Source organism: Gopherus flavomarginatus, chromosome 6, assembly GCF_025201925.1.
Source record: "Gopherus flavomarginatus isolate rGopFla2 chromosome 6, rGopFla2.mat.asm, whole genome shotgun sequence".
Taxonomy (NCBI): domain Eukaryota; kingdom Metazoa; phylum Chordata; order Testudines; family Testudinidae; genus Gopherus; species Gopherus flavomarginatus.
Window position 1 is genome coordinate 40,320,893 of NC_066622.1, and position 12,826 is coordinate 40,333,718.

Genomic DNA, 12,826 nt, shown 5'->3' on the forward strand with positions numbered 1-12,826 from the left:
TATCGGATTGGAATGATGCCTTGAAGATATTTTTAATGTCAACAGGTTCCTTTAGCAGAACTTCAAAATGGCAAAACCAATTCCCAGCACATGGGAATTTTGATCAGCGGGGCACCGAATGAACAGTCGCTTATAGCTGCATACCCTGGCCACAGTCCAACAAAGTACTGAGGCATACACTGAATTTTAAGGATGTGAGCAGTCCCACTAACTTACAAGGAACTATACATGTGCTTAAATAAAGCACGTGCTTAAGTGCTTTGTTGGATCAGCTTCATTCACTTGATGCATTCAGTCCAACTAACGCTCTGATGTGACAATTAAAGCTACCACCAATTTCCTTTTTAGTTTTTCTCAGTCATGTATACCACTGCTCTTTTTCCTAAGAAGGTGGCTGGCTTTTCCTGGCTGCCAGTTTCAAATATCCTCGCATCTGATTGGTTCAGCCCAGAGAGAAAGGGGAGAAACGACAATCCCTGTGGATGGATGGGAGGTGTAGAATAGATGGCCTTACAATGGCTATCCCTGATTACAATATTTGCTGAGCTCAGGGTGCAGTTAAAGATTTGAACAAAAGTTAAGAAAAGTCTCTTAAATGGTTTGTACTCATTTGATTAACATTATTGTAAAGCAGTTTTTGCCCATCTCCAGTGCTCACGCCTGGAATATGTCATGATTTAAAATAGCCAACTTGTTTCCTTGGCTGTACCTTTGAAATTAAACAAAGGGCATCTTACCTCTGTTAACATTATTAGGCCAACAAAGTATGACACAATTGAAAGAGCAAGAATCAACAGTTCCCTTCTGTATCCTCTTCGGAAAATCTTTGGGTACATATCCACCACAGCTGTCACAAGGCTTTCAACACACACAAACTGAAACAAATAACAAAAAGTCCAAATAAGATACATCTCTCTTCTACGCTGGGGAATTGGATTTGCTAAAAAACTCTTCAAGTTCCCTCCTATATTCTCATCAAAGAGATAGACTGAAAAATCCTTGAGGATACTGTTTAAAGTGAAGAACAAAATTTCATAGTCAAAAAGTCCAAACCTATGGATTTCGAGGCCAAAGCTAAATTCCAAAAAATAAAAACTTATCATACTCTGAGAGTGAAATTCATTGTGGGGCACAGGCCCAGCACAATATTTAAGTCTTTAAAATATGTGCTTAAATGGGACTTACATGGTGCCCCAAAGTTGAGATGGTTATGCATAAGGAATTGCACACTGTGGAACTGTCACTTAAAAGAATAATAAGCAGCACTTAAGCAGCGCTGTAATCTTCAAAGTGTTAAACTATTTATCTTCAATAGCCTGCGGAGGTAGGTAAGTGTGTTTCTCACCATTTTTACAGATGAAATAAAATGAAGCAGAATGGTTAAGTGTCCCAGCACAGGCCAGACAATGTATCACTGAAATAGCTGAGAGCAGAACTCAGGAGTTTGTAATTTCCATTTTGCTACATCAAGTTGATTTCTTGGAAACATGTAGACCTTATAAAACATTAATTTTAATGATCTGAAGTGCAGTACAAAACACCACACAGTTTTACTGTACAGCATACAATCATACTTATTTTCTGAAACACACATACAGATTACTTAGATACTCTGAGACACTCATTACTGTATAATATGTCTGGTGAAGCAACTCTTGTGCAATTTTTCTATAATTACATAGACTTGGGCAACGGCTATAGTGCTGTCACTTTTTTGCATTACATTTTTCTTGCCATCATATCTTGCAATATGAAGGTACAATCTAAGCACATTCATTTTCAGTATCCTCTATTCAGTGATCAAAATTGCTTGCATGTTGGTTTGAAAAGAAACACATACCATTGTGCTGTCATTGTTTTACGAGTGGACTTGAACAGTACTGAAATTGCATACTATACTGACATTAATATCAAAAGCAGAACTCAGATGAATCACTGCTTACAGTTAATGATAAAGGAATCTGCAATATACAGATTTTTTTTTATCATCAAATAAGAAACCTGAAATAGAGGATTTAAACAGGGCCAGATCCTCATCAGGTACAAAGTGGCACAGCTCCTTTGACTTTATACCACTGTACATATGCTGAGAATCTGACCCAACATTTCTTTTAAGTGATGTTTGAGCCATACCTGACTATCTAATCCAAGGAATATCAGCATCATGAAAAACAAAGCTGCCCATAGCGGAGAAAGAGGCATCATGGTGACAGCTTTTGGGTAGGCAATGAATGCAAGTCCCGGCCCTGAAAAGGAAGCAAAGAAATGCAATTGCTTATACTTTAACATTCTTATGTGATAAATCAGATGTGAAGAGCTAAATAAAAGAAAGAGCATGCTAGACCTCGATGAAAAATGCACTACTATAAATGCTTTAGCAAGTTTTGGATATGGGGGGAAGTACTCTGCACCAGCCTGATACTGGGCACAGATTACTTCCCTTGAAATGTCAGCTCAATTGTGCCAGGTGGCTCATTGCAGGGACAGAATGAAGGCTCCCCCACTCCCTGCCCACACGTGCAGCGCGGGGGTGAGGGGGTTGTGGTTCTATGGAGACAGCTCTATTCCTTGCACCCTCTGGCTCCCCTGTGCAAGTGAACAGCCAGGATCACCATTTGGCCATAGAGATTCTGTGATAACCCCGCTCAGCATTAAAAGAACAATTTGTCTGAATCTGTACCAAGTGGCACTGCAGCAAGTGTTAAGAACTGTGCATCGAAAGCCATTTGCAGCACACAGCAAGCACAACTTCTACTGGTCCCACAAAAACTACGAACACTGCTGTGTAGTCTGGAGTGCCATCTGCTGGCACATTATGTATTAACTATGTACCTATGTACAGACATCTTTTTTATAGAACAGGCTTGAACAGCAATGATCCCTTCTCCATCCTAGCTAAATGTCCACCTGCTCTCTCCCTCATGCTGTTTCTTCACCAAAATCTCAATATTTGCCTACTGCTCAGTCTATCTCTTGCCCTCACCCTCCTGCTATTGCAGTCTCTTGCCCCATTAAACCAGACACTAATCTAGTGCACCACTTATGCATTCCTGCAATGAGAGCAGAAATAGTGCTGCTATAATCAGACCATAAGCATATTACACCTATTTCACTTCAAATGGTATTTTAGAAGCCCCTGTAATTTCCAGTGGCATTTCTATTCTGTTAGCCTTGCACTCTAAACCAGTCATCTCTGGGAAAAAAAATAATATATATTTTCCATAGCAATATCAGTAAATGTTACTAGCTATACAGATTTCTTGTTATACTTGACCCAGTTCCTTCAATTCATTTTCAGTCCATTTCTCCTTCTGAACAATCTATCATTACACCATTTCTCCTCCTGGGGAGACCCAACATTCACATTGTTCTGACTAGGTGCTAAGTGATCCTTAGGAAGTCCATGCCTTTCCAGACCTAGAACAAGAACTACTACACTGCCAGTCTTAGTTGGGATTCCTCCTACAAATTAAGCTCACACAACAATATTTGTGAAGTAGAGAGAGAGACTCATCCAGTAATCTTGACAATCTCATGAGCTCAGCATGGTAAACAAAGACGCTCTTCTCTGGATGGTACAGGCATCAACCAAATCCCCTAACTGCATATTTCCTGATGGATGATCATTGATAGCATTAAGAGATACAATCAACTGTTAGAAATGTAGAGCCAGATCCTCAGCAGGTATAAATCATAGAATCACAGAAATGTAGGGGCTGGAAGGGACCTTGAGGGATCATCTAGTCCGTCCCCTCATGCTGAGGCAGAACCAACTATACTAGATCATCCCTGACAGATGTTTATCTAACCTGTTCTTTACAACCTCCAAAGACAGAGATTACCCAGCCTCCTTTGGAAGCCTGTTCCAGTGCTTAACTATCCTTATAATTAGAAATTTGTTTTTAATATTTAATCTCAATTTCCTTGGTTATGATTAAGCTCATTATTTCTTGTCCTACCTTCAGTGGGCTTGGAGAACAATTCATCCCCATCCTCTTTATAACAGCTCTTAACATATTTGAAGACAGTTATTACGTCCCAACTTAGTCATCTTTACTCAAGACTAAAAATGCCCATTTTTTTTAACCTTTCCTCATAGGTCAAGTTTCCTAAACTTTTTATCATTTTTTTCCCTCTCCTCTGGACTCTCTCCAATTTGTCCACATCTTTCCTGAAGTGTGGTGCCCAGATCAAACACAGTGCTCCAGTTGACGCCTCACCAGTGCTGAGTAGAGCAGAATTACCTCCTGTGGCTTACATATATCACTCCTGTTAATGCGCCCGAGAATGATATTTGCCTTTTTAGCAACTGCATCACACTGTTGATTCATATCTGATTTGTAATCCAAAGATCCTTTGCAGCAGAACCATTGCCTCACCAGTCAATCCCCATTTTGTAGTGGTGCATTTTATTTTTTTCTTCCTAAGAGTAGTACTTTGCACTTGTCTTTACTGAATTTCGTCTTGTTGATTTCAGACCAATTCTCCAGTTTGTCAAGGTGGTTTTGAATTCTAATCCTGTCCTTCAAAGTGTTTGCAACCCCTCCCAGCTTGGGTCATCCTAAAAAATTTTAAGCATTCTCTCCATTCCATTATCCAAGTCATTCATGAAAATATTGGATAGTACCAGATCCAGAACAGACCCAAATGGGACCCCACTAGATATGTCCCCGCACCCCCACCCCGATAACTACTCTTTGAATATGGTCTTTCAAGCAGTTGTGCACCCACCATATAGTAATTTCATCTACATCACATTTCTCTAGTTTGTTTATGAGAACTTCATGGTATCGATCAATTGGCTCAGCAGGACTTCAGTGGACTTACAAAGATTTGTACCAGTTGAGGATCTGGTTTGTTGCTCTTTTATCAAAAGAAACAAACAGTTCAGTGTATTTTAGACCATCTAATTTACAAGAAATCTGAATGATTTATTACATGGAAAGTTTGTGGAGAATTACCTCATCTATATAGCTCAGCTGGGATGGGACAAAAGTAGACAGGATGAGAGGCCAGAGTGAGTTGGGGAGATAATGCACTGGAAATTCCCCATGACAAAGGAATACTTGGCTGCCCAATTTATTATATAGCAGCTTTGTGGCACAATGTAGCCAGGAACTGCCCTCTTGACTTCTTGGATTTTGCTGCTTTGTATGATAATTTCAATGTTTTTCACACATCGATATGTGACCACAAAAGTATTACATTGATACCAGTGTACATTGTACAAACAGTCATTCTAATTAGTAGCACAGCTATTAAATAACAGAATCTTCCTAAACTATACACAATGCAGCCTGGATCAATGTCAACCTATCTAATCACTGGAGAGCAAGAGAGTACCCAGACAAACTTTATGAACACCAACAATCATGCAAATTTATACCCATATGAAATCTTCTTATGAAACTTACCTGATTCTGCAACTTCTGCTATGGGCACCCCTTGTTCATAAGCCATGAAACCAAGGACTGAAAAGATGGCAAAACCAGCAACAAAGCTCGTGCCACTGTTCAAGCAGCAGAGCATAATGCAGTCCCTGAAAAATAAGCCAAAAAAAACTTTGTTTTGTCTTCAGTGGCTGGTTGTTTTTTGTTTTTGTTTTTTTACCAGACTTCACAGTAAAACAAACATAACCCAAAACTCCAGAGACACATCATTAAGTTCTAATCCTGCAAATACTTACGCATGTGAATTATCTTATGCCCATGAATAGTCACACTGATACATTTACTCAGCAGGATGATGGCTTCCATCTCTTGCTGTAATTGTAGCTGGTTAAATACGAAGTCTGTTGTTGCTACTCCATTATTTTTGTTTCTTTGTTTTTCAGTAAAACCGTAAAAAGATGTGGAAGAAATGGACACTTCAAAAGGTTTGGCTGACAATTTACTGAATTGGCTGTGATATTTATAGAATGTGTTTTATTCCAGAGGATCCCAACGCCCTTTATAAATTATATATGTACAGCAGTCACTTGCCACCAAAAAGAAGCCATACCGAGGTGAAAATGACAGAGGCATAAACACCTAATGAGAAATATAGCAAAGGACTCTGGAGCAAAGCCTTAGTCTTGCAAAATGTGCCATGAGATCTTCAGCGCTTTAGACATGACATTAGTCAATATTTCAATATATAAAGCAAATCATTAATCGTGGCCAGGCCCTCAGTGGATCAGCAGTAGAACTATGTCAATTTACACTTGCTGAGAATCTGGCCTCCAGTCTCTTTCAGAATCAAATCTATTTCTTAGATGTCCTCATCACAACAATCACCACTGAAACCCTTCTTGGTAGCATCAGAAAAGTCTAGAGATGGATTGAGCTTGCAGAGTGATCTGTTCTCTCACACCCTACATCTGATCCCTCCATATCAGAGTTGAGGTCTGTTAATGGGGTGGTGTGGGGAAATATTTCATTAACATGTGAAACGTCACAATAGTAAACCACGTTTAAAAGAGAGAGAATCCTTTGGGAAGACGTATTATATTTGCTCAAAGCTCACCTGAGAACCCTTGTTCACCCTATTTTCAGATAGCACTTTAGCCCTGATGAGTGCTAAGGCAGATATGACATCCACTCTCTTAAGAGCCATTTGCTGCGAGAAACAACTATCTGGTTGAGAATCTACTAGCCTAAGATTTATGACTGAAAGTGAATTAGGATCCTCAAAGATCGATGCACATATGGTAAGCCAGAATCTCTGCCAGCCTCTGCCTTAGCCTAATTTTCTCATCACTATAGGGCTCTCAGAAGCAGGCCTTCTACAAGCACAGATGACCCAGATAAATGTCTAAAAGGTTTCACCTCTTCATAATTAAGTAACATGCCACACATCTTTCTCACAGTTTCATGGGGTCTTCCTCAAACCATTGATATAATTAGTATATGTCCTCCAAGTCCTGGAGTTTATTTCATCATATACAACAAATATTGCAAATGTATCAAAACTTATTTGCCAATCTCTCTAAAATTGTTCTTTCCTTTTCTCAAAGATTTTTATCCTCCTGTCAGACCTCACAGCTCAGTCTTCAGGTTTATGGTTACCTTGATAATCTCTCCAAACTTCCTGATGTCTGTTTCATAGACTATCCTGTGTTTAATTACAGCAATAGATAACCCTAAGTGCTTAGGTATTGCATATTAGCCATAAATCTCAAAGCATGGTACAAAAGTGAATAAATACTAGCATCCCCATTTTAGATATGGGAAAACAGAAGCACAGAGGGGTGGCTTGTCTAACTTCATACTGCAAGTCTATGTCAGAGCTAGGAACAGAACCCAGCTGCCCTGGCCCCCCGTTGAGACTCTCTCTACTTGGCAACACTGCCTTTTACGTCTGTCCTCTCTAACAGCATCGCAACATCAGGCTGAGTGGACTTTTTTCAAATTGTTTCTGAAAATCACTTGAATTCTACCTTGTTATTCATTTATTTTTAATATGGTATACACGCCTTGGTTTATAGAAAGCCATCCTGTCATACATTGTGAATGGTGGCATTATGCCCCCAGTTACTGACTCAGAAAAATCAGTAATTATCACTAGAACTGTTTGATACTTTTCAAAGAAAGCAAAGAAGGAATGCACCGAAAAGCAGTTTCTCTCTGCTTCTCTCCCCAGGGTGGGAGCACTGTGTTCAGTGCATGCTTGGAAGTGTGCAGACTGAAGGGGCACTTCACAAGCAATTATTTTCAGTTTACTCAGATACTGAGTTGATCACTCTGGAGAGAACCCAATCTAGGCTCTCTCACCTGAAGGGAAAAGGCAGCTCAGTGCACAGCCTTTGGTGGCGGATGGAAGAAATAAAGATGAGATTTGGGGTAATTCCCCCAAGAGGAATTCCTCCAAAAGGGAAAAAATCTATTTATTTATTAACAAGAAGTACTTGGAATACATTTCTCAAAATATATTCCATCTTTAAGACTAAAGAACACTTTTGCACTTGGATTATTATTGTTTATTATATATCCCAAAAAGTCATAATTATTTGCGGTACTTTACATACAAACAAGAAACACAATGGGCTAGATCCTCAGCGATGCAAATCAATTTTCACCAGATTGCAAATGTAAAGTTCCATCAGCTGTGGATCTGGCCCAAGGTCCCTACTGGAGGGCTTTCCAGTTCTTCTTCATCTGGATCATAACTTGTACCACGTAGAATAAAGGAGAATAAAGAACTACCATAAAACAAAATACATAATGATCTTTAATCAATGCATATCTTCTCTGAGTCTAAAAAATTAGAAAGGAACTAATTGGACACTCAGCCTAGCTAGTAAGCCTGATTGTCTATACATATAAATTGAAAACATCAAGCTTAGGGTTTGTGTTTAGATTTAATTTATCTATGCTTTCCTACCAAGCCTATCATCATAGTACCTGACCACCTTTTACTGAGTGTCACAGGCACATTTGACCACATTTGAGAAACAGTCATTCTGAAGAATTCCCTGAACTGAAGTTGCAAATGTAAGTCTTATCACATTGTCACTTAACGTAAACACATGCTGCCATATCCGGGTATGCAAAACTCTGAGGAATGAGCTGAGATATTAAGTAGCATATGTGACATGGACAGAGGTGATGGGTGGATCACAGAGACATGAAGCTACATATACCCCATTTCCTCCACTCCACAGGAGCACTATCCAAACACAGCAGATATATTGGTTCTGATTCACTGTTACATTGCTCAAGTTTTGTACCACTGGTAACTGCACTGAAACCAATGGCGTTATATTGAAGTACAACTGGAGCAACCCAGCGTAAATATTACACTGACCTAAAGGACTCAAACCCCAAAAACCTCCTGCATCCTCAAGCCTCATAACTTTCTGGGTGCAGGTGGCTCCCTGCCAAGATCTGCTCACCCTCATGCAATCAGCCTTGTCTCATGAGATCCCTCCAGCAAGCAGGAAGCCACAAGTCAGGAATCCCATGACAGCTAAGATGGAGTAACCGGGTTTATAGATGTCCCCCCAGGCCTCCAAGGACTACAGCTTAGAGTATATCATGACTCCTCCCTGCAGGACATTTTGGCCACTTTAAAACTCAACACCTCATCTCTCGTGTCTTCTGATGGCATTTCATGTGGGCAACAGTGCAGGCTTATGTGGCTTCTAGTGATGTGTGTGGCTGCTCCAAGGTGCCACACAATAAACCCCTTGAGACTCCATCTGGTCCCTGGACAGTCATTGCCTTAGATTTAGTAGTAGAACTACCCAAATCCAGTGGGTTCACAACCATTCTGACAGTAGTGGACTACCTCACAAAGATGGCACACTTCACCCCCTGCATTGGCCTACCCTCTGCCTTGCTCTGGGTGGACCAATTGGTCCGCCTCCATGGCCACCCAGAGTGTATTGCCTCCAGCCCCAGTGCACAATTTATCCTGTTTCTGGTGAGAAATTCTTCGGATTGTGGGTATCTGTTCCTGCCTCTTCTCTGTCCAACACCCTCAAACAAATGGTCAAACAGAGAGAATCAACCTATTCCTGGAGCACTATATTTGATGCTACATAATCTTCCACCAGAATAATTGATCCTTGCTGCTATCTCATGCAGAGTTTGTGCACAATAACACAGAACATGTGTCTATGAGGCAAAGCCCTTTAAAAAAAAAAACCTACAAGTTCCACCCTCAGTTCTACCCAGAGCTACCCACAACCCAGCAGCATTGGACTGGATAAAACAGAGACATCAAAACCAAGATGACCTAAAAGTTCACCTGGAAGATGCTCAGAAGAGCTACACACAGTATGTGTATTTCCAACAACAGGAGGATCTGGCTCTTGATGAAAAACCTACAAAAGAACAGGCCACCTTGTAAATTGACTGCCAGTTTCTTAGCCCCTACTTCGTTTGCCAACAAATTAACCCTGTCACCTTTCAACTAGACTTGCTCCATTCTCACTGAACACATCTAGTTTTCTACATATCACTCCTGAAGCCCCACATTCAGGAACCATTCTCTCACCGCACTGATACATAAGAACATAAGAACGAACATCCTGGGTTAGACCAAAGGTCCATCTAGCCCACTATCGTCATCTTCCAACAGAGGCCAATACGAGGTGCTTCAGAGGGAATTAACAGAACAGGTAATCATTAAGTGATCCATCCCCTGTTGCCCATTCCCAGCTTCTGGCAAACAGAGGCTAAGGACACCATCCCAGTCCATCCTGGCTAATAGCCATTGATGGCTCTATCCTCCATGAACTTATCTAGTTCTTTTCTAACCCTGTTATAGTCTTGGCCTTCACAACATCCTCTGACAAGAAGTTCCACAGGTTGACTGTGCGTTGTGTGAAAAAATACTTCCTTTTGTTCTTTTTAAACCTGCTATGGATTAATTTCATGTGGTGACCCCTACTTCTTGTGTCATGAGGAGTAAATTACACTTCCTTGTTTACTTTCTCCACATCAGTCATGATTTTATAGACCTGTCATATCCCCCCTTCATCATTTCTTTTCCAAGCTGAAAAGTCCCAGTATTATTAATCTCTCCTCATGTGGCAGCCATTCCATACCCGTAATCATTTTTGTTGTCCTTTTCTGAACCTTTTTCCAATTCCAATATATCTTTTTTGAGAAGGGGTGACCACACCTGCACACAGTATTCAAGATGTGGGCGTACCATGGATTTATATAGGGCCAATATGGTATTTTCTGTTTTATTATTTATCCCTTTCTTAATTATTCCCAACATTCTGTTTGTTTTTTTGACTGCCATTGCACGTTGAGTGGATATTTTCAGAGAACTATCCACAATGACTCCAAGATCTCTTTCTTGAATAGTAACAGCTAATTTAGACTCCATCATTTTATATACATAGTTAGGATTATGTTTTCCAATGTGCATTACTTTGCATTTATCAAAATTGAATTTCATCTGCCATTTTGTTGCCCTGTCACCCGGTTTTGTGAGATCCCTTTGTAATACTTAGGAGTCTGTTTTGGACTTAACTATCTTGAGTAATTTTGTATTGTGTGTAAATTTTCCCAGCTCAATGTTTACCCCTTTTTCCATATCATTTGTGAATATGTTGAACAGCCTTGGTCTCAGTAGAGATCATTTGGGGTCACCATTATTTACCTCTCTCCATTTTGAAAACTGACCATTTATTCTTACTCTTTGTTTCCTTCCTTTTAACCAGTTACTGATGCATGAGAGGACCATCCCTCTTATCCCACAGCTGCTTACTTTGTTTAAGAGCCTTTGGTGAGAGACCTTATCAAAGGCTTTCTGAGTCCAATTACACTATATCCCCTTGTTCACGTGTTTGTTGACCCCCGCAAAAAATTATAATAGATTAGTGAAGGATGATTTCCCTTTACGGAAGCAGTGTTGGCTCTTCCCCCAACCAATCATGTTAATCTATGTGCCTGATAATTCTGCTCTTTACTATAGTTTCAACAGGTATGGAACAGCCTTCAGATTAGAAGAGATTAAAAACACTGGGACTTTTCGGCTTGGAAAAGAGACAACTAAGTGGGGATATGATAGAGGTCTGTAATGGTGTGGAAAAAGTAAATAAGGAAGTGTTATTTACTCCTTCAGATAATATAAGAACCAGGGGTCACCCAATGAAATTTATAGGCAGCAAGTTTAAAACAAAAAAAAAAGGAAGTACTTCACACAATGCAGTCAACCTGTGGAACTCATTGCCAGGCAAAAACTATAATGGGACTCAAAAATAAATAGATAAGTTCATGGAGGATAGGTCCATCACTGGCTATTAGGCAAGATGGTCAGGGATGCAACCCCATGCTGTGGGTGTCCTTAGACTCAGACTGCCAGAAGCTGGGAGTGGACAACAGGGGATGGACCACTTCATTGCCTTCTTTTGTTCATTCCCTCTGAAGCATCTGGCATTGGTCACTGTTGGAAAACAGGATACTGGGCCAGATGGACCATTGGTCTGAGCCAGTATGGCCGTTCTTATGTTTGGAAGGACTATAGTCCTGGAGAATGCTCCTGGGAACTAATGGAGAATATCCACACTCCTGATCTGGTAAATGCCTCCTACAAAAACCACCTGGCTAGAGAACTTGGCTTACTAGTGCTCAGAGGGCATGTTAGGGGAGGGGATGATGTGAGGGATCATAGGTCTCAAACTTGGGCCCACAGGTCACCAGGCAGTGCTCAGACCACAGCCACCCATCAAAATGACTTGAGGAGGAGACCACAAAGCTGGAAATCTGCACCCAGTTGGCTGGAAAGCTCTACGTAATCCAGAAAGAGGTACAGGAAGTTGTCTGAGCAACTAGAGGAATCACTGGCTGGCTGCTACTATGGACCCTGCCTACTTGTCTGTCTCCTGAGCTCTGCCTCACAGCCTGTTCTTGTTTCCTGTCCTCCTTATCCCACGCCCTGGTGTGTTCCCGGTTCCTGCTTTACTCCAGGTCCTATGCCCTATCCCTGATGCTGACTCCAGCTCTGACCTTCCACTTGGCACCTAACTCTGTTTTCAGCTCTGACCCTGGCTCTGGTTCCAGGCTCCTGACTCTAACCATTAGGCATCACCACCCAAGCCCCAGTCCCTACACCCAGTCCTGGAGTTTCCAGCCCCCAGCACTAGTTAGGTCAGTTCCTTTTTTTCCAATTCCCTTGTGGCAGCTGGGGAATAGCTTAAGGCACAGGACTGCCCAAGCTATACCCCCATGTCCTTTCTCCACCTGCTTCCGCCATGTCCTGGTACATCCTTTGTACCAGGGGCTCTTGAAGGGCAGGGGACAGGGCTGACTCTGCACCTTGTCAGAGACCTCTGTACTGGGGTCATCCTCATAAGGCTGTTTCTGGGCTGCTGCGGACCAGCATAGCT

At 41.1% G+C, this 12,826-nt stretch overlaps 1 protein-coding gene across 1 annotated transcript in view; it reads right to left on the reverse strand.

The window, feature by feature from the left end:
- Positions 1–12,826, reverse strand: part of SLC6A11 (solute carrier family 6 member 11) — a 192,470-nt gene that overhangs the window by 33,471 nt on the left and 146,173 nt on the right. Inside the window, exons 9-11 of the mRNA XM_050959162.1 lie at positions 5,415–5,539; positions 2,134–2,246; positions 738–875 (exon numbers count right to left, since the gene is read on the reverse strand). Coding sequence (XP_050815119.1) covers positions 738–875; positions 2,134–2,246; positions 5,415–5,539 — 376 coding nt within the window. The remainder of the gene's footprint in view (positions 1–737; positions 876–2,133; positions 2,247–5,414; positions 5,540–12,826) is intronic.